The 23,744-nt window shown below is 34.3% G+C and overlaps 1 protein-coding gene across 11 annotated transcripts in view; it reads left to right on the forward strand.

Moving 5' to 3' along the window:
- Window positions 1-20,938, forward strand: part of LOC115223415 (neurabin-1) — a 320,060-nt gene extending 299,122 nt beyond the window's left edge. For 10 of the 11 annotated variants that reach the window (XM_036512632.1, XM_036512635.1, XM_036512634.1 and 7 more), the window contains 5 exons: window positions 6,330-6,541; window positions 13,035-13,280; window positions 18,138-18,253; window positions 19,419-19,595; window positions 20,449-20,938. In XM_036512632.1, the coding sequence (XP_036368525.1) occupies window positions 6,330-6,541; window positions 13,035-13,280; window positions 18,138-18,253; window positions 19,419-19,595; window positions 20,449-20,598 (901 nt within the window). In that variant the 3' untranslated portion in view covers window positions 20,599-20,938. The remainder of the gene's footprint in view (window positions 1-6,329; window positions 6,542-13,034; window positions 13,281-18,137; window positions 18,254-19,418; window positions 19,596-20,448) is intronic. The other variant, XM_036512639.1, reaches the window with a different exon arrangement.
- Window positions 20,939-23,744: the final 2,806 nt, after the last annotated feature.

The following is a 23,744-nucleotide window of genomic DNA, read 5'->3' on the forward strand; positions in this document are numbered from 1 at the left end:
TACTTACCACACAGCCATTTCTCCTATTAGAGATTCTTCAGACAGAGAATCAAATAATATATCGGTATATGTATTAATTAAACTTTTACAAGAAGAAAATTAATAGTGACATTGAAGTTTCAACCTGCCTTCCTTAATGGGACTGTGTACTCTACTAAGAATGTACTCCACTAAAAAGTATTGAGCAATTCTTCTGTTTAATACTAAATTGTTTTTATATATAACTTGACATGAAAACGTTTCTATATCTATATATGTATGTGTGTTTACCTTCAGCATGACATTGTTTGACTAAAATGATATGTTATTCACATCCTCTGTGAAAAAATATATATATATGTGCAGTGCAATTTAAATCTTAAATTGTGTCTGGAAAACTCACAAGTGTATTTCCATTCATGTATTGTAATTGTAGTTTTTGTTAAGCAATCTGGGTTTGAGCATTAGACATAGTATACGTGGGAAACAAGAACAATAGAACAATAAAACATGGGAGGATATTGTGTTTTAAACCATTTTACCTCAGTTTCACATTAACATAAAGTGATTATTAATAGCATAATGCAAATCCCATTACAGGCATTCTTCTCTCTCTCTCATTTTCTCTCTCTTTCATTGGAGTAGCCGTGTACCTCTTCTGCTGCAAGACACCGGTTTCTGTCCCTCTGTTCATACCCTAACCTCTCATCAATTGGCACAAATTGAAACCTTATCCCCCCACATGCTACTCCCACCTTGCAGTTGAAGTTGGGGGTATTTTGCAAGTTACTTGTTGACCTCACTGCTGCTGATGCCTCATAAAAAGCACCAAGTACACTCTGTAGAGTGGTTGGCATCAGGAAGAGCATCCAGCTGTAGATACTATGCCAAAGCAGACAGTAGAGCTCTGGTGCAGTCTTCTGGGTGCAAAAGCAACAGATGCTGAAATGGTATCATTGGAAACCAGCATTTTGTTTATACACCATGACTCCAGACAGGCAGATTTCACCTTGTTTTGGAAATGATATGGTTACATGACATGGAGGAATTCCAAAAATGGTGAAATATGCATTGCATCTGTTACTCTTGCAGTTGTGTGCAGTGTGTTTTCAATTCTTACTTTTTAATACAAAATGTCTATAAAGAGATTGTTTCCTTGATGAAGTCTTCAGCTTCTGGACTTTTAACAATACACATACGTTAACTCTCTCTCTTTCTCTTTCCTCTCTACTATGTAATGTGGTGAATTAGTTGACTTAAATTTTCTACCTTTCCTCTCTCTTTGTTTAAAATCACCTGAAGACGGCAGATTTTTGTCATAATGTATTCTAAGAATTCATCAAAAACTGCTGTTGAAACAGCTGTTGTGAATTTTATACCCCATTTCTGTTGTTCTTTGCTATATATATGTCTACACACACCACACACACAGATGCTCGCAATGTTTCACCAAAAAGGAAAACTTAATCATCACTAAATGTGACTAGGGTGTTAGGAACACCTACATTGCTAGAAATAAGAGCTAAAAAGCTCTAATGCTGTAGTCAAAGCACATAATTGTATACATATACACTGACAGGGCCTGTAACTGTCTGAAAACACCATGAGGGATCAATGCTAAGATGTGCTGAAACAATTGTAGTGATTAATAAAAATTCTTGTTTCTTCCATCTACCATATATATATGTATGTATGTTTGTATATATTTGATTGAAAGGCATTTATATAAAGAATGCAGCATATCAAAATATTCTTACTTTGACTATTCATGTTTCATTAATATTTCTAGTTTAACAACACATCAAATATTGATCTGCATGGGATTGCCTGATGATTTGGGAGATTATTGTATTGTAATGTATTGCATAGTCTTATAAATGTTGCACCCCTTACAGAACTGAATGTATAATGCTATGTTAGAATAAAATCTCTTAATGAAAACATCATAGTGAGACTATATAATCTATTTATCTGTTTTCATAATATATATATATGTGTGTGTGTGTATATATATATATGTGTGCATATGTTGCTTATTTGATAGTGAAATGTATATAGAGGAATTGTGAGTGCCAATGTAACTATCTTTTTTTACCATTTTGTTTCCATTTTAGATTTGTCAACCTTGCGTACTGCGTCAATAGTCAGTCTGACTCGTTTGATGATGTCAGGTAGTGTTCATGAGCACCTGTGAATCTGTTGTTAATATACATCCGTCCATTCATGAATGTTTACATACGTATATGTATATATATATATATATATATATAGGAAGGTGGCGAGCTGGCAGAAACGTTAGCACACCGGGCGAAATGCATTGCCGTATTTCGTCTGCCGTTATGTTCCAAGTTCAAATTCCGCTGAGGTTGACTTTGCCTTTCATCCTTCCGGGTCAATAAATTAAGTACCAGTTACGCACTGGGGTCGATGTAATCGACTTAATCTCTTGTCTGTCCTTGTTTGTCTCCTCTGTGTTTAGCCCCTTGTGAGTGTAAAGAAATATATATATATAATATATAATAATATTATATATAACACATATATACAGAGAGAGAGAGAGAGAGAATGAAGTGGTGTACAGATATTGTATGTTGAGAAAAAAAGTGGCAGTCAGAATTTTAGATAATTATATAAACGTATATATATATACATACATATTTACAGATACACAGCCATTGCGTGTGTGTATGCATATACGTATATATAAATAATAATATATACATACATATTCACACACACACACACAGCCATTGTATGTGTGTGTGTGTGTGTGCATATACGTACATATATATATATACCCATATGTATGTATATGCGTACACATGTGTATATATATGTGTGTGTATGCAATATAATATGTATATATATAATATATATGTGTGTGTGTGTTGCATATATATATATATGTATATATGTATGCATATATATAATATATATATACATATATATGGTATGCATATATATATATATATTATATATATACATATATATATATATGTATATATGTGTATGCAATATATATATATATATACATATATATATATATGTATATATGTGTATGATATATATATATATATATATATAACATATATATATATATGTATATATGTGTATGCATATATATATATATATATATATATATACATATATTATATATGTATTATGTGTATGCATATATATATATATATATATATATATATATATGCATGTATGTATGTATATGTGTGTATGCATATATTATTATTAATAAATTTCAGGATGGCAAAAAATTATTTAGAAATTTTTTACTACCAGTGGCCTAGTGCATAGAAAAACTAGTCAATAGACTATATATTATTCATATAAATAGAGTGTACGTTTAAACACATAAGAGATGGCCATAAAAGGACATCTAACCCACTAGAAGGAGTAGTGGTTTGGATCTTAACTACTTCTTCTAGCGGGTAAGATGTCCTATTATGGCCATCCCTTATGTGTTTAGGGTTAGGTTAGTGTTTAAATGTACACTATTTATATGTGTATACATATATAAATGTGTGTGTGTGTATGTACGTGTATGCATATATGTGTGTATGTATGTATGTGTGTGCATATATATGTATGTGTTTAAATGTGTGTGTATGTATGTACATATGTTGTATGTTCTCCATTTCAGGTTATTTTCCTTGCATGCCCATCACATACAAGTGCATCATTCTTTAGATTTCACATAGTTTGACTCTTGTTTCTTTCTGTTTTCTTAATCTGCACCTTGTATGAAATATCCTTTTCCTTTTTCACCATTACTTTTCGTCTTTACTAATCAATCACAAGTCTATATACTTAACATATTCAGGTCTTAAGTTGTATATATATATTTATATAAATTAAAGTATGCAGTATTAAAGATCCATTTCAGCTGATCTTAACAATTGGTATACCTGTTATCTCTGAAGAGCAGGTGGTGTTAGTTAACCACCCTATTATCTAATACCCAACATGAAACTAATTGGTAAGATTGGCTGAGATGGATTTGTTATACTGTAGATTTTGATTAAATTACTCTGTTGATAAGTACACAAGTGTATATTCTTTCTGACTTACAGATACTATATTTATTTGTATTTATATAGATATCGTTGCTATTATGTTAAATTGTCGTATGTCCAAATTTGGCCAAATGTTTTTTTTTTTTTTTAATATTTACTTGTGTTGGCAATAGCCGGTTCCTTTGGTCAAACTATCATCTCTCCAGCTGCTTCAGATGCCAAGATATCAAAAATTGTCAAAGTGTAGTGCAATACCTTTTGCTACAGAATGGTGAAACGATTTTTTTCATTTTCTGAAAAAGCAATGTTTTGGACTTATGACACTTCTGCATAACAGCAACGATATATAGTTATGTGTGTGTGTGTATACACACACACACATGAACTGGTATTAAATGGTGATGATATATTTATGAATGTATATTTTATATTTTTACTGGTTCTTGTTAATTTGTTATATCCATGCTGAGGTATCATTTCATGTGTGTGTCTGTATATTATGTGGTTGGACAAAATAATGGAAACACCTCAAAATTTCAAATTTATTTTAATATGAGGTAGGACCACCTTTGGCAGTAATTACAGCTTGAATTCTATGGGGTATGGACTCGTACACAGTTTGAATTGTTTCCAAAGGAATTTTTGTCTATTCTTCAGCTAAGACAGTCTCCAGCTCTTGTAGTGATGATGGTGGAGGATATCAACTCCTTACTTGTTTTTCTAAAATGCACCATAAATGTTGAATAATATTGAGTTCTGGGGACTGTGGTGGCCAGATAAGATGCTCAACTTCACTAGAATGTTCCTCGTGCCATTCAGTTACAACTTTAGCTGTGTGAATTGGTGCATTATCATCCTGAAAGATTGTGTTTCGCTCAGAAACAGTTCCTCAAACATAGGATGCATTTGATCAGATAAAATGCTTAAATAGTCTTGGCTATTAATTCTGCCATGAAGGGAAACCATTGGGCTGTCAGATTTCCAAGATGTAGACCCCCCCCCCAATAATCCCTAGCCTTGGAAAACAATTCCTCATGTAGGTGTCCATGTGTGAACATGTTTTTATGCACACGTTTCATTTCATGATGCATATTCATATTTAGGTAATGTTTGTATGGTTAAATTAATTGCTCTAATTACTCATTAATTTGTGTGTATACATCATCATCATCATCATTTAATGTCCGCTTTCCATGCTAGCACGGGTTGGACGTTCGTTGTATTAAAGAGCAAAACAAATAAATTTATATAGTGGTTGTGTATGTATGCATGTATTTATATATATATATATATATATATATATATATAAATTAATAATAAATATTAGGGAATAGATCCAAACTTACAGGGAAAAATCAGATTTAGGATTGAATCCAATTTTATAGTAAAATATTATATTATATTAAATTAGAGATAAAACCACTATTAGGCAAATCATACAATGAAATACTTAAGCCAATATATAAGATTATTTAATTTATATTATTTAAATATATAACAAAATTATTAAAAAAATATAATTAATATTGTTATATATTTAAATAATATAAATTAAATAATCTTATGTATTGGCTTAAGTTTTTCATTGTATGATTTGCCTAATAGTGGTTTTATCTCTAATTTAATATAATATATATATATATATCATCATCATCATTTAACATGGATACTGAGTGTTAAATGATGATATATATAAATATATATATATTATATATATATATATATATATATAAATTAATAATAAATATTAGGGAATAGATCCAAACTTACAGGAAAAATCAGATTTAGGATTGAATCCAATTTTATAGTAAAATATTATATTATATTAAATTAGAGATAAAACCACTATTAGGCAAATCATACAATGAAATACTTAAGCCAATATATAAGATTATTTAATTTATATTATTTAAATATATAACAAAATTATTAAAAAAATATAATTAATATTGTTATATATTTAAATAATATAAATTAAATAATCTTATGTATTGGCTTAAGTTTTTCATTGTATGATTTGCCTAATAGTGGTTTTATCTCTAATTTAATATAATATATATATATATATATATATCATCATCATCATTTAACATGGATACTGAGTGTTAAATGATGATATATATAAATATATATATATATATATATATATATATATATATATAAATACATGCATACAAATCTATCTCATATGCTCATCATTGTATCATTGGGTTTGTTTTCTTTCTGTTTACCTGTCTGTCTCCTTATCCCTCTTCGTCCCTTTCCATCTCCCTCATTCTCTCACATGCTCTCTCTCTCTTTCACTCTCATTTCAAACTACAGAAGAGACAGCCACTCCGATACATCTTCGTCAATGTCACAGACATCATATGACCCCTCAAAACCCGTGTTCAAGGACCTCAACTCAGAGATCCCTGACAGTTCGGTGCCCAGCACTGAGACCACAGATACCTTGGATGCAGTGAATTCTTCAAAGGAAACTGTTACCTTGGTCTCTAGCAGACCCCTTTCAGGGGATAGAATTAATTCAGAAGGTTAGTGCTGATTTTGTTGTTTGTTACTATTGTTGCTGTTGTTGTTGTTCATTATTTAACGTTCACATATAATTATTTGCTTTTCTCTCTTCATGGTGTCTGATAGGAAGTGGAATCATAACGTCTTTGTGTTGTGATATAAATGGGTGCCTCTCCTGCAGTCATCCCCCAATGGGAATTAACAATCTGTGTTTTCCCCCCCATTCACTAATTCCTCTCCCCCACATCAACCTCGGTTACATTCATCCCCACTGTCACTGCTGTGGATTACTGGAATGATGATCCTGTTAAGAAGCTTGGGAACTGCTTTAAACCAGACCTGTGATTGGATAGGTTATGGGCAGAGTGGCCAATTATCAGCATCGTCATCATCGTCATCGTTTAATGTCTGCTTTCCATGTTCCATGGGTTTGACAGTTTGACAGGAGCCGGCCAGGTAGAAGACTACACCAAGCATCTGTGTCTGTCTTGGCAGGGTTTTCACAGCTGGATGCCCTTCCTAATGCCAACCACCCCACAGAGTGGGCTCAGTACTTTTTACATGGCACCAGCACAGGTGAGGTCAGTTTTGGCTTGGTTTTTTTTTTACAGCAGGATGCTCTTTCAAGTGCCAACCACTTCACAGTGTGGACTGAATGCTCTTCACTTGGCACCAGCACTGGCAGGGTCACCAAGTAACTCACAAGACAAGGAATTTTGAGAGGGGAGGGGGGCATTTGAGGTGGTGATCTTCTGTCAGATGATGAAAGATTAGAGTGTGACAGAGACACAGAGATGGGCTGAGAGAAAGCTACCTCTGAAAGGCCAGGTAGAAATGGTGAAACAGCTCCTTCATCCCTTCCTTCATTTATTACTGATTGACCATTGTGCTTTGCCCAAGTTTTCGTCTGACCATATAGTTTTAGTGTGATCTTTTGCTTCTTGTGGAAACGATGCATTCCACCAGTCAGAAGACCCATCTGCTGCCAACAGCCTTTCCATGTAGGGCCTAGCATGATGTATCTGATGATGTGCAGGCATGCACCACAGTTGCAGTATCTGCAGAGACTTTTTGATGGTGAGTAAGCATAGTTGTTGTATATCAGGTATGTTTCCCTCACCCCACAGCTTGTCTTTTTATCAGAGCTGCAGTCCTGAGTCGAGTGAAAGACCAAGCCCTTGGGTGACTGGCATCTGGAAAGTTGTCTGGTGCATATTGGACCCTATCATTTGGGCAGTGCAGTTGGTAACATGTCAACCATTTCAATCTGTAGAGTGATAGTGCTCTCCTCAAACTGAAGAAAGATGACATTGGGTTCATTAGCACAGGTGGCCCTGCAAGGGCTATGGGCTTTCACCATTTGCTTTAGACTAAATATCAATTCCTAACAATGAATCCCATACCCTATTCAAGACACCAGTTAATGTTGCTATGCTGTTGTTGTTGCTGCTTTATTCTTTCTTATGTTTTCAAGTGTTCAATGTTGTTGCATCTAATGTTGTTGAATTTTATTGTTGCATGTATTCAGTGGAGCATGAAACACTGGAGAAGAATGTGGTTGAATTGGATGGAGAAAAGTAAACAGAAAATTGTGACCATAGTTCAAGGAATAACAACTTTGAAGATTTATTTATTCTCCGACGGCCTCGCACAATGATAGTGTTATCTTTGTATATTTTCCACCCTGCTTTGCATGTATGCAGGTGGCCACCTCCATGACATAGTGTGGGGTGTACATATTGTGCAGACTGCAATATGTATATATATAATTAATATAGGCATCCATATGCAATGTATTACCAGAAAGGAAAACTATGATTGTCACTAAACAAGACAAGGGTGTTAGAACATTTACATTACTAGAAATAAGAGCTAAAAAGCTCTAATGCAAGTGGTCCCTACTGATGAGGCTATGGAATTAGCTGGTCAGTGTAGGGAATTACACGACTGGTGTTTTTGGGTGATTATAGTCCCTGTCAGTACATTTGTATACAGTTATGTGCTTTAACTACAGCATTAGAGCTTTTTAGCTCTTATTTCTAGCAATGTAGGTGTTCTAAAACCCTAGTCATATATATATATATATATATATATAGATTCAAATGAATATGGTACTTAGATGCACCAGAATTTTTTTATGGTATTACCCATAAAATTATGTGGGGTGATCATAACCAAAAAGTAAGCAACAAGAATGGATCGGTAATTTAGTACAATTGTAATTTAGTACAATTGTACTAAATTGCCAATCCATTCTTGTTGCTTATTTTTTTGTTATATATATATATATATATATATATATATATTATCTGTGTGTTTGCTGTAGTTATAGGAATGGTTTGCTTAAAGAAAGGAATGGTCTGTTTGGCTACTATACAGGACAGCCAGTGCACAATGCAGCAGATTCCTTTCTCCTTAACAACATAAGACTGTCTCTGAAATAGTTTAGGAGACTGTCTAATTGGAAATACTATCAATGCCATCACTGCATCAGTCAATGTTATGCCTGAGGTTTTAGCTTTTGAGAAGCTGGTGTCATAGTAATGGCATTATCAAGGCATTATCAAATGCCAATCCCAGATGGAGGATAAAGGAAAAGAATTGTGTTTCCTCTAAGAAGAAATAACTGACTCATACTTAAAGTATATTTCTGCATGTGATGGAGGCAGGAAGTCATTTTGTCTAACTTTTTCACATTATTTTGAATTATTATTATTATTGAGTGAGAGAGCAGTGCATGCCATCAAAGTGACACTGGGATAAAATATACAAAGCCCAATATACCCAACATGACTACCAGTCTGATAAGGGTGCACTAGGCACATGCATCACAAACATATGTGCACAACATGGTGATCTTCTATCAAGATATACGGTGCATGCCCTTGCAGTTGGGGCCCAGTTAGAATTTTCTTCAGGTCGAGTAGCCCATCCTGCTCAAAAGGTCCCTGAATAAGGGTTGTTTAAGGATGTTGAAGGAACCACCTGTTTCCAGAGGTGAATTAGTCCAACCCCAAAGAATCCCTCTCAACACATGGCTATGATGCTCCCCCACTACTTCTGCTCGTGATCAGAGATGCACATTATTATTATTATTATTTTTGCCTGAGATGCTTTATATATGTAATAATTTAATTACGTGTCTGTAAATAGATATTAATCAATGTATTTTGTTAAAATTAATCATTAAGTCGCTTTTTAAAATTTTTATTACTTTCTAATTTTAATTTGTGCTTTTTTTAGACAAACATAAATCACCTGAAATTGTAGTCTACCCTCATAGTCTGAAGTAGCTTTTGCATGCAAACTGGAAATGCTTTACTTTATATAGTCATCTCAACTTTTTTCTAATCCTCTCACCAATACACACACACACACACACACATATACAATGTGTGTGTGTGTCTGTGTTTGTCCTCCCACCACTGCTTGACAACCAGTGTTGGTGTGTTTACATCCCTGTAACTTAGCAGTTTGGCAAAAGAGATCGATAGGATAAGTACCAGGCTTAAAATCAAAAGTGCTGGGGGTCGATTCCTGCGACTAAAATTCTTCAAGGCAGTGCCCCAGCATGGCCACAGTCTAATGACTAAAACAAATAAGAGTTAAAAGATTAATATACTTTTTATAAGCACCCACTACACTCTCAGAGTGGTTAGCGTTAGGAAGGGCATCCAGCTGTAGAAACTCTGCCAGATCAGATTGGAGTCTGGTACAGCCATCTGGTTCGCCAGACCTCAGTCAAATCGTCCAACCAATGCTAGCATGGAAAGCAGACGTTAAACGATGATGATGATGATATCTATATATATATATATATATATATATATATACACACACATATATATATATATATATATATATACACATATATAAAATCCTCATTGTTTAACGTCCGTCTTCCATGCTAGCATGGGTGGGACTGTACTACAAGAGCTGGCCAGGCAGAATCTTGCACCAGGCATCTGAAACTGTTTGGCAGGATTTTTATAGCTGGAAGCCTTTCCAAACACCAACGACTCAGCAGAGTGGACTTTGTGCTTTTTGCATGGCACAAACACAGGTGAGGGTAGTTTTGGCAAGGTTTTTACAGCTGGATGCCCTTCTGAACACCAACCACTTTAACAGTGTGGCCTGGGTGCTTTTAAGTGGCACTTGTACTGACAGGGTCACCGAGTACTTGTGAGACATTAGCCAAAAAAAAAAAAAAAAAAGAATGATTATCTTCCACCCCTGAAATAATTGAATGTTGAGAAATATATAAATCCCTAATATTCCAAATTTCTGCCCACCTCTCTTTCTCTCTTCACGTACAGGTACACATGCAGTTATTTACACATACATACACATACACACAAACATGCATATATACACGATAATTATCAGGTATACACTTACAAATGCACACACCACACACACACACACACACATACATGAATATGAATGCATATGTTTTGAGGTTGAATCCCACTGCATGGCACCTTTGGCAAGTGTCTTCTACTATAGCCCTGGGCTGACCAAAGCCTTGTGAATAGATTTGGTAAATGGAGACTGAAGGTAGCCTTTTATATATATAAATATCATATATATATGTATGTATGTGTGTGTTTGTATCTTCAGCATTGCCTGACAACTGGTGTTGGTTTGTTTGCATCCGTGTAACTCATTAGTTGAGTACCAAGAGACCAATAGAATAAATACTTGGTTTAAAAGAAAAAAAATAAACACTGCGGTTGATTTGTTAACTAAAACCCTTCAAGGTTGTGCTCCAGCATGGCCACAGTCACAAGATTGAAGTTCTAGATATTCATATACAAAATATTAACAATGGTAAAAGTAGATTCCATTAACAAGAAATCTCAGACTTATAAATGGAAAGTAAATGGAATGCTTACACTTTGGTGAATGTCAAAAGCAATAAAAACAAGTCTTTTATTATCATCATCACTATGGCAACGAAATGGCAGAATTGCTGAAGCTGTCAGTGAAATACCTTGTGGTATTTCTTCCACGTTTTTATGACGTCTGTTCGGATACATACAATATTTACTTACCTAGTGTTTTTTTGGTGTATAAGTCAACATAGTAAAGAGTGTAAACAGCCAAACATGGTCACTATCTTTCCAAATTCTGCTGCATTTCACATGGAATTTTTGGTCCTCCGATGTCGTCTTGGGGTAGAAGTTGACCGACCATTTTGAGCTGGAAATTTTAAATCTTCAAAAATTTGACTTGCCTGCCAGAAAGCATTGTATGGCTCACTAATTAGCAAAAACATCATTACTTTGAGCTGTAAATGCAAAACTCTGCACCTGTCAGATTTTGCTTTACCAGAGGTATCAAGCAAAGTAAATGGCACCTGCTAAAGTGTACTCGTAGGTCAAAGACTGTTGAAATACATAGAATTACAGACTCCCATTCCATCTTCACATTCAGATGTACAATAAACGAGTGATTGGAACATTGGGAACCTGTCGTCAAGGATATTATTAATCACAGGTGTGACTCTGTGGTAAGAAGTTCTTGGTTCAGTCCCACTGTGTGGAACTTTGGGCAGGTGTCTTATACTATAACCTTGGGCCAGCCAAACCCTTGTAACTAGATTTCTTGAATGGAAACTGAAAGAAGCCTATCATATATATGTGTGTGTGTGTGCCCCACTTTCGCTTGAAACCGGTGTTGTTGTGTTTATGTTCCATAACTTAGTGGTTTGGCAAAAGAGACTAACAAAATAAGTACCAAGCTTGAAAAAAAATAAAAGGCCTGGGGTCGATTCATTCAATTAAAAATTCTTCGGGATGGTGCCCCAGCATGGCCGCAATCAAGTGACTAAAATATGTAAAAGATTAAAAAAGAAAATAGAAAACATTACAATGATAATAATCTGCAATACAGAATAACACAAAATACCGAAAAATTGTTTCACCAACCTACAAATATAATAAAGATCAGTCAGAGAGTGCAAACCTCCACCAAGACAGCACCAATGTCCTCTCAATGATTAGCCAGAGATGATTTTGGAAAATGAGAATATCTGAAATAAACTCGACTGCTGTCACAAACGAAAACACTAAAAATGAATCTGACCACTCTAAAAAATTAAGTAAATAAATAAAAAAAAAAAAAAACAGAAAAATAATCCAGAATCCTTCCCCGGTACCCAATCTGTCCCAAAATCTAATCAGTTCATGCCAGTCACAAGGCCAAAAGTCCCCAAAAGTTTCATCTGAATCCATCCAGTGGTTCTTGAGATATCTAGATCAAGGACAAACAAACAAACAAACACAACTGAAAACAATGACTCCACCTTTGCTAAGGTGGAGGTAATAATAATAAAAGCATTGTGAGAAGTAAAGAGAGAGAGAGAGAGAGAGTGGTGGGCAACCTTGTCCCTCACATCAGGTTTTGAAAGCTCCAGGAAGCAAGGTTGACCAGGTGGACAAAGGAAATCTGAATTCCTCGACCCCTCCTGTTTTTGAAACGTTCATCAAAACCCACTTTTATTATCTTCAGGTTTTACAGTCAGCTTATTCCCTTCCAAGTTTAAACGAATCGGTTCTGCAGAAAGTTGGGGAAAGAAAAAGAACAAAATGAAATCCCACCCCATTCAATTAATTAGTAGTCATTCGTTAGAAACTTTTCCTGCCTCTTACGATTATGACTCCGAACCCAGTTCCAGCTCCAGTGGTGTTGTACTTCTGTCTAGTCGGCCACTTGAACCAGACAACTTCGTTTCTTGGAATGGTAACAGAACAGGTGGTGAGTTCTAATCCAGGCCTTGTTTTCATTGAAGGTTCAACTTTTTAAATTGTTTCTTTTTCTTCTTTTTTTTTTAAGTGGGAGGAAACTAGAGGTGTGCATATCCAGTATCATAAGGGGCTGTTCTCTTTGTGTCCCTTAAATATGCAGTCCATTGCTATATTTACTGAGTGTATTTCTTAGGCAAGACACTTGACTCTATCTTGCCTTTGCTGATGTAAGTAGGTTAGTTAATGCACAAATGGTCAAAAAAGTGAAAACATGGCCTGATATTACACTTTTGAGGAATATTGGAGACACTGAGGCTGAGGTTTCTATCCTGGATGACTCAGTAGCTGATTGATCAGTGTTCTGAACAACTGGGCCATGTGTGTATATGTGTGTGTATATATATACACACACACAAATGCATATGTACATGTTGATGTATATACAGTTATATATATATATATATATATATAATATATATATATATATATATATATATATATACATGTATGTATATATATATGTGTGTGTGTGTGTATATATATATATATATATATATATATGTCACAACTTACCTGAAGACCCTGTGTAGTTACAGGTGAAACTCAGAGTAGTTATATTTATGTACAAATACATATGTATATCTGTACATAGATACACACACAAATCCAAACATGTATACACACACTCACACACACACACATTATATACAGTTCTTCCATGGTAAATAAACAAAGTATCAGTCATTATCCGTAAGTTTTTATTGGGGTCATTTTTTTCAAAGGATAAATTTATATTATTTTTTTTGTATTTTTCAATCTAACTTGTTCATAGTTTCATGCTGCTAACTTCCTATGCCTCTCACCCATAACTCCGCAAGCTTATTATTACCATTATTATTATTATTATTATTATTATTATTATTATTATTATTATTATTAAGGTGGCAAGCTGGCAGAATCGTTAGCATGCCAGGCAAAATGCTTAGCAGTTTTTCATCCATCTTTACATTCTCAGTTCAAATTCTGCTGAGGTCGACTTTGCCTTTCGTCCTTTCGGGGCAATTAAACAAGTACGAGTTACACACTGGGGTTAATGTAATCAACCTAATGAATCAACCCACACTGGGGTTAATGTAATCAACCCTTAGATTGTGAGGCCTTGTGCTTCCAGTAGAAAGGATTATTATTATTATTATCATTATTATTATTATTATTATTGTTATTATTATTATCTTGGTTTGGCTCAGGTTCGGTCTTATTCCTGATAGGATTTATATGGGTAGCGGATTACTACCTGTAATCTTAAGTATCTACAAGTTGTCAGCAGTCTTTCAAGTGCTTAGGACATTATTATTATTATTATTATTAAGGTGGCGAGCTGGCAGAATTGTTAGCATGCTGAGCGAAATGCTTATCCGTCTTTACATTCTCAGTTTAAATTTGGCCGAGGTCAGCTTTGCCTTTCATCCTTTCGGCGTCGATAAATTATGCACTAGCAAAACACTGGGGTCTATGTAATTGATTTACCCAATCCCCTGAAATTTCAGGTCTTGTGCCTACGGCAGAAAGGATTATTATTATTATTATTTTTATTATTATTATTGTTAACACTTTGTCTTTGTATTGTCCCCTTCATCCTTCACCCTGGTGGCAAAAGAAATCTCCATTATTATTATTATGAAGGTGGTGAGCTGCTAAAACTGTTAGCAAGCTGGACAAAATGCTTAGTGGTATTTTATCTGTTCTCATATTGTGAGTTCAAATTCCACCAAGCTCTATTTTACCTTTTATCTTTTCGGGGTCAATAAAATAAGTACCAGTTGAACACTGGGGTTGATGTTCTTCATTAGCCTCCTACCTCCAAAATGTCAGGCCTTGTGCTAGCAATAGAAAAGTTTATTATCACTATTATTTCATCCATCTTTGTGTTCTGAGTTCAAATTCCACTGAGGTTGACTTTGCCTTTCATCCTTTTGGGGGTGATAAATTAAGTACCAGTTGCATACTGGGGTCGATCTAATCGACTGGCCCCCTCCACCAAAATTTTGGGCCTCGTTTCTGGAGTAGAAAAGATTATTTCTTCCAATGTAGTCACCAAATTCCTATTAATCTTGCAATCCCTTCTGCTTCTCCCCCTGGCCAAATGTAGAATTATTTAGAGTAGTTAATCAAACACTGTAATTAATCCTTTTGTAGTTTAATCATAATTATAATAATACTGATTTGCATGTCTACTTGTTTGGTGTTGCTTACCGTTGTTGTTGTTGTTTGCATGACATTACATGTACGTATGTATATATATAGAAATGTTAAAAGAATACCCGATGTATAAATGGATTTGTAAAGAACTTCAAGGAAGTACACACAGAAATAACCTGCTCCTCGAGACAATTATAATATTCAAATTTAAATATCACCTTATGTAATGTTGCTTCAATAAAATCTAGGTTAGACTTTAAAATTAGGTTTGTTATTATCAACAATATATGTATGTACCATCCTATAGTATCTACCTTTCTATATTTCCTATAGTGTCTACCTTTCTATATTTCCTATAGTGTCTACCTTTCTATATTTCCTATAGTGTCTACCTTTCTATATTTCCTATAGTGTCTACCTTTCTATATTTCCCATAGTGTCTACCTTTCTATATTTCCCATAGTGTCTACCTTTCTATATTTCCCATAGTGTCTACCTTTCTATATTTCCCATAGTGTCTACCTTTCTATATTTCCCATAGTGTCTACCTTTCTATATTTCCCATAGTGTCTACCTTTCTATATTTCCTATAGTGTCTACCTTTCTATATTTCCTATAGTGTCTACCTTTCTATATTTCCTATAGTGTCTACCTTTCTATATTTCCTATAGTGTCTACCTTTCTATATTTCCTATAGTGTCTACCTTTCTATATTTCCTATAGTGTCTACCTTTCTATATTTCCTATAGTATCTCCCTTTTTACATTTCCTAAAGTGTCTACCTTTCTATCTTTCTATAGTATCTAGCTTTCTATTTTCCCTACTATCTTTTTCTGTATTAGAAACCAGTAATAATGAAATAGTAGTTAAGAATTTTTGTGAGTTTATATTTGTTTTGCCATAATTTTCCCCCAATTTTTATTTATCCAGGAAGAGAAGGAGGAGGAGTTGTTCCCATTCCATTTCTCAATATTTCCAGTTTTTTCTTTCCTGCTTGTATTTACAATTTTCTTTACCAAATTTTCCCATTCTCCTTTCCTATGTTTCTGTGTTCATTCACTTCCTTACAGCTCAAGCTTTCAACATGTTCTACTTATTGTTTTCTGCATTTTTCCCACCAGTTTTTCATGTCTCCTGTTGAATTTCCTATTCAAAAATATTTATTGTTCAGTTGAGGATATTTACATTGTTACAGAACCAATTGTAAATTGTTCCTAGAAGCAACCCCATTCCTCACCCCCCACTTATTCTGTTGCAACTATAAAACAGTAAAAAGAAATAACATAAAAATAAAAAAAAACCCAGTAAAACAAAATAACATAGAAATAAAAAAAAAACTCAAACAAAAATTTTAATAGTTATCTTAAAATACTTTATTAACAAGTCTTACAATTTTACATTATCATAAAATTTCCCTTTCATGGTTGACTGAAGCTCCTATAAATAATAATTTTTTCAGAAGCTCCTATAAATAATATCAAAAAAACACAAAAGCCCAATTCATCTGCTGTTGAAATTATGGAAAAGAGAAAGGGACGAAAGAAAGATGTGTTGTTGTTTCGACTCATGGTAGCCTTGACAAAAAGTGACAAAATGGCGCAAACCCTATCCTCTGTACTTAATATCTATACATTTTGGTTATCAGTACTGTCTTTCTTCCCTTGATAATGCTGTAAGGATGGCCACAGCTGTAATGTCTTTGAATATAGGTATGCTGGATCAGAGCTGACGACCTGGTGTTAAAAGTAACAGCAAAGTCATTGCTTTGATTGAAACCTTCGTCCATTGCTAGCTAGGCAACGTTACCAGCTGTTGCAAGCTCAGGGAATATACTTGGCATACAACCAAACATACATAACCTGAACAATCAGCTGACGTCATGTACAGTCATGTGTGACTCAACTGTAGAGTAATACTGTTTACGTTTTATTGAAATTTAACAGTGTGTGCAATTGCATGTGCCAGTGTGCAGCTTTGTGTGTGTACATATTATGTATACACACATGCTGTTATATGACCTTGAAAGGATGGAAGGCTGTGAATATAAGCTATAGGTATGTTTGAATGAGTGTGTGTGTATATATATATATATATATTATAATAAGGGTTAGGCAAAAGAATTTGCTTCACCACACACACTATATATATATATATATATATATGTGTGTGTGTGTGTGTGTATATATATATATATATATATATATGTATATATGTAAAGGAGTTTGTATGATTGTGTATAGAAGAATATATTATTCAAAGGCATTCCAACTCTGTCTGTTTTTTATGGTTTATTTATATTCTTACAATATTAATGTAGGATATAGAATATATAGTATATATAGTAAAATGAAATGAAGTATTGATTGTCTTATTGAATAGATGAAATATTGAATATCAAATATTAAGGGACTAGTATACTTTCTTGCATTTAAGCAGTCTTCAAGGTCCCAGGTTGTGACAGGAATATATATATATACACACACACACACACACAACACACACACACACACACACAGAGTATAATTTATATATTGAGTAAGCTATATATCCAGATGTTCTACTTTCCCTATGAGTAGAACTACTGCTCCTCCTCTCTTTCCTTCTCTGCTTAATTGTCCACAAGATTGGTGAATGGTGCTGAGTTTCTGTCTGCTTCCATCCTCCACAGCTCAACCAAACATCTCCATTGAACACTCACCTGCTAGCACAGCATCAAACAGAAGCCCAGATTCCAAATCAAACAGATACTCATTGAAAAGTAATTTATCATCAAATCCATCGGAGGTAAGTGCAATGAAAGAACTCGCCCTCAGCAAACCAAAACATAAAGCCCAATCCTTCCTTTTTGCCTTTGCTCCCACTGTCACCTTCTGTTTTTACTGTCATCATTGTCTAAGTGTCATTCTCTAACCACACAATCTAACCCTTTCCATTGACCCTTTCCATTTATATGTATATAAAATGTGAAGGCACATGGCTCAATGGTTGGGCTCACAATCATGAGGTAGAGAGTTCAATTCCCAGACCAAGCAGTGTATTGTGTTCTTGAGCAAGACACTTTATTTCACATTGCTCCAATTCACTCAGCTTTAGAAATGATGTTGTGATCTCACTGGTGCCAAGCTGTATCGGGCCCCTTTACCTTTCACGTGGGTGACTGGTATGCATAGGAGACTGCTGGTCTTCCATAAACGACCTTGCCTAGACTTGTACCTCAGAGGGGAAATCAAGGTTCAATCCCATGGTCATTCATGGTCAAAGTGGGGTCTTTACCCTTATTTTATATAAAACATAAAGGAATTGGAATGCAGGCAGGTACCTTATTATCACTTTGATATAACCCAGATCTGGCTAATCACATTGAATGATAGGGCTTACATAATTAAGACTTCAGGACTTTGTAACTGTATAACAGGACTGGATTGAGGCCCTTGTGGTACAACCCTTTGTATTACAAGGGTAGAATGCAGAATCATGGGTTGACCATTTTTCTCTAAGTCAGAGGATTAGACAAAAAATTTTATTGAGATTTACACAAGTGGTTCGCAACCATTTTTCATCTGTGGACCCCTTTAATCCCTATTTTATATACCACTGGAATTCCTTGGCCATTCTCTGTATATAAATAATTTTGTACTGTATTTCTATGATTAAATGTTGTTAAGAATTCTATAAAAAAACAAAAGAAAATTGTGTATTGCAGACATATAACCAACTTATTATGCATAAATTTTCATAGAAAAACCTTAGATGGAGCCCATAAGAACCATATGGACCCTAGTTAAGAAGCACTGGTCTAGACAGATGAATGTATGATGGGTACCCCTACTCTCTGTCCCTAACTTGGGTTAATGACAGACCATAATTAGACAGACCAAAATTAGTGACAGACTATATATTTTTTGTGTTGTTTGTTAATTAAGCATGTTATATGTGTTTACCTTTGCAGGATTCCACCTTAAATAAACGAAGTAACCAAACCAATGTCGGTTCAATCACTGACTGGAGCCACGATCATGTTTGTCATTGGTTGCAGACTCTTGAAATGTCTCAATATATCCCGAGCTTCCACGAGAAACAGATCTCTGGCAAAGACCTACTACTTCTGGACGGATCTAAACTTAAGGTAGAAATGATTGTTATTATTATTATTAGTAAAAGGCGGCGAGCTGGCAGAAACGTTAGCACGCTGGGCGAAATGCGTAGCCGTTTTTCGTCTGCCGTTACGTTCTGAGTTCAAATTACGCCGAGGTTCACTTTGCCTTTCATCCTTTTGAGGTCGATAAATTAAGTACCAGTTACGTACTGGGGTCGATATCTGTCCTTGTTTGGCCCCTTGTGGGTAGTAAAGAAATAATTATTATTATTAGTATTATTATTATTATCAAGATGGTGAGCTGGCAGAATTGTTAAACAAAGACGATGATGATGATTTTATTGCATTTGTTTCAGTCATTTTACTGTGGCCATGCTGGAGCACCACATGTAGTCAAGCAAATCGACCCCAGGACTTATTCTTTGTAAGCCTAGTACTTACTCTATTGGTTTCTCTTGCCGAACCGCTAAGTGACGGGAACTTAAACACACCAGCATTGGTTGTCAAGTGATGTTGGGGGGGGGGGGACAAACACAGACACACAAACAACATATACATACACACACATATATATATATATGCGACGGGCTTCTTTCAGTTTCTGTCTACCAAATCCACTCACAAGGCTTTGGTTGGCCCAAGGCTATAGTAAAAGACACTTGCCCAAGGTGCCACGCAGTGGGACTGAACCCAGAACCATGAGATTGGTAAACAATCTACTTACCGCACAACCGCTCCTGTGCCTGATGATTACTTATGTCTAATGAGTTCTCATTACCCACAAGAATTTCATTTGTTACCCAATTGGAGTAGTTTACTCTGGTTTCACTATGATTTGTTTTTAAATTACACTCAACTCTTGTCTTCTTCTTGTTATCCGCAGACCCTTGGAGTGAGCAGCAGCAGTGACCGGAATGTGTTGAAGAAGAAAATCAAAGAGATGAAGACGGCTGCCGATAAAGAACGCAAACAAATGGAGAAGGAGCGAAAAGCCAAAGAAAAAGAACAGAAAAGGTTACTCAAGAAGAAATAATCCAAATGGAGAAATTTAAAAAGAAAAAAATTTAAAAGGGTAGGAATTGGGTGGTTTATATATATATATATATATATACACACATGCATACATAGATACACATGTATATGTGTATATATGCATATATATATATATATATATATATATATATGTATACACACACACAACACATACTTGTATGTAAGATGGTGTGAAGACTTTACATTTACTGTTTTGAGGTACTGAAATGAAACCCAAACTAAACCGATTCCAAGACAGCTGCTTGCAGTATGGCAATTTACCCTGAGGTAGATTTGGTAATTCATAATCAAGGAATTATTATTATGACTGTGAAATTGTCTATTGTTGTTGTTATTATTATTATGATTATTATATTTCGTTTTATTATTGTTTATCATTATTATTATTATTATAATTATTATTATTAATTTTTTTTGTTAAAAACCCTGTTCTCATCTGTCTTTTAGCCAGTGATCCATTATCTGTTGTATGTATGTATGTGTGTATTTATATACTTATATAACATCTACATACATACATACACATAATTATAAGTCGGCGCCATGTCTTGACCGCCTGTTTTTGTATTGTTTTATGGTGCTGGAGTTGTATAAAATAGATTTATGATAAAAACCTACATGTGTGTGTATATATATATATATATACATATATATATATATATATGTATGTGTGAGTGTATGTATGTATATGATTTAATATTTCCAGTTGTCATTAAAGAAAATTGTTTAGAAAATACACACATGTACGTTGTATTCCAAATATGGCTGTACTCTGGTTATATTATTATTATTATTATTATTATTATTATTATTTTTTTTTACCAATGTCTGACAAAAGTTGAAACTAGAATACTGCCATTTTGTCTGTACAGCTGTTCCCCATATACATACCTATATACACATACATACATATATATATATATATATATTTACACACACACATACAGATATATATATATATATATATATATTATATATATATATATATATATTTTATAGAATAAAATATATAGAAGGAAAACATTCAGAAAGACGTAACAGAAAAAAAATAAAACAAAAACGTCAGCAGCAAATGTTTGGTTAATGAAGTCATTAACGACCCAACGTTCAGTTGACCATTTTCACAATATAAATTTACCATCATGGCTTCCATCTGTGATTTGAGCATCGGACATTGGTACAAAAGAAAAAAGAAGAAGAAGAAGTGAAACGTGAAATTAACAACAACAACAACAACAACAGGATCAACAACAAATGAAAGTGTATGAATAGACAAAAGAACGCTAAAGAAACTACTAAAATGAAGAAAAATTTAAATAAACAGGGTTATGAACAGTTTTCAGTTTAAAATCATTTGTAATTCTCCTTTTGTCCTTTACCCTGATGTGGCAGGGTCAGCTGACTAAATGATGCTAATTAGACCTAATTGGTGGAACCATGTTTTTAGTTGTCCCCACTTACCTGCAACCAGATATGTAAATTTGAGAAACTAATTTCTAATTTTTCAAAAACCCTTTTCTCCCCGCTTCCTTTGACAGTTGCTCACAATTGATGCTGCTCAAAGTATTTTTTTTTTCTATCTCCCACTAAAAGAGAAATTTTGAATTCAGAATTTTTTTTCAGCTAGACACCCAAAACATCCCCCTTTAACTTATTTAACTACATTAATGCAATTATCTCCCTTGGCTGATTGTATTATTTATTTTACTTATAGAAAGATAGGTTGACTTTTGTGTTGTACATGTTGAGGAAGATCAGTTTTTATTTGATGTCCATTTCTTATGTATATCCACCCACACAATCTCTCTCTCTCTAATCTTCAGTCCTTCTTATATACTTGTTTTACATTATCTCTGAAAGTCAGCGAATAGTTAGAATGTCCCCACTCTCTTTTCATCCTGTAACCATCCCTCCTTCTTTAATTCAACCACTGCATCTCAAACCAGTCTCTTTCATTGTCCTCCTCTTCTCCTATCTCTTTTTATAGTAACAACCCGACCCAAATGCAAGACTTCAACAAGAGGTGACAGAAGACAGTCATATATATATATATATATATATATACACACACATACACACAAACTTTTAGGAAGGGTCCAACTGAAAATTTAACATAAAAGTTCCATAAATGAAGAGAATGGGACCAATTTGCAAAGCTGTTTTTTACTTGTGTATATATATATGTGTATGTGTGAGAGAGAGATAGAGGAAAAGAGAGAGAGAACAGGTGTGTGTATATATGTATGTGATGAAAGGAGAGAGGATGACTATTGATGTGAGTCTGTGAACATTTGTGGCTGTGTATATATGTGTGTTTATAGAGACAGGTAGGTAAGCATTAGTTAATGACCAAGTGCAATAGAAAGAGAAACCTCATCAAATTTATGACAACATGAAGTTCAGAATACCAATGATGCTGCTTCTCTCAGAATATAGCGTTGGTTTGCTAACCTATATTCAATTAATAGAAAAGAATTGAAAGTATTGAATGAAAAACACTAAAAAAAACCCCAAAGAACCTAGTAATAAATGACGAAATAATTTCAATAAAAAAGTAGAAAAAGTAAGATTTACACTTTCATATTTTCTTCCACCATCTTGCCTTGTTGAATAAATGTAACCTATGATCAAAGGGTTCCAGACGTGACCATCACCACCTGCACATGGGATAGCCGATCCTTCTTATAGTATGTGCCCTTCCATTTTTCAAGATGGTAGGATGTGATTTAAGGGAAACTTGACTACTATTTCTAGTAGGTGAAGCAAACCTGAAGGCATTCTCCTTGTTGGCTCATTTTGCTATGTTATTACTCTGAGTAATTTTGTGAATAGACCAACCAGTTAAGGAGTAAAACATACTCATTATTACTGGGAGTATTGCAGCCAGTTAAGGAGTAAAATGGGAGTATGAACTACAGGCATTGTAAATCAGTTTATCTTTTGTTCTGCACTGACTGCCAGTGGGAGCATCAGAAATGCCAGTGTATCACACTGAATGTTTCTCCTTACATTCTGAGACTGAAATCCTGCCATGGCCAACACTGCCTTTTGTCTCTTCAATTGATCAATAAAAAAAAGAAGAGAATTACAATAACTTTCAGATACTTAGTGATGGTATTTTAATTA

Source organism: Octopus sinensis, linkage group LG23 (genome assembly GCF_006345805.1).
Source record: "Octopus sinensis linkage group LG23, ASM634580v1, whole genome shotgun sequence".
Taxonomy (NCBI): Eukaryota; Metazoa; Mollusca; class Cephalopoda; order Octopoda; family Octopodidae; genus Octopus; species Octopus sinensis.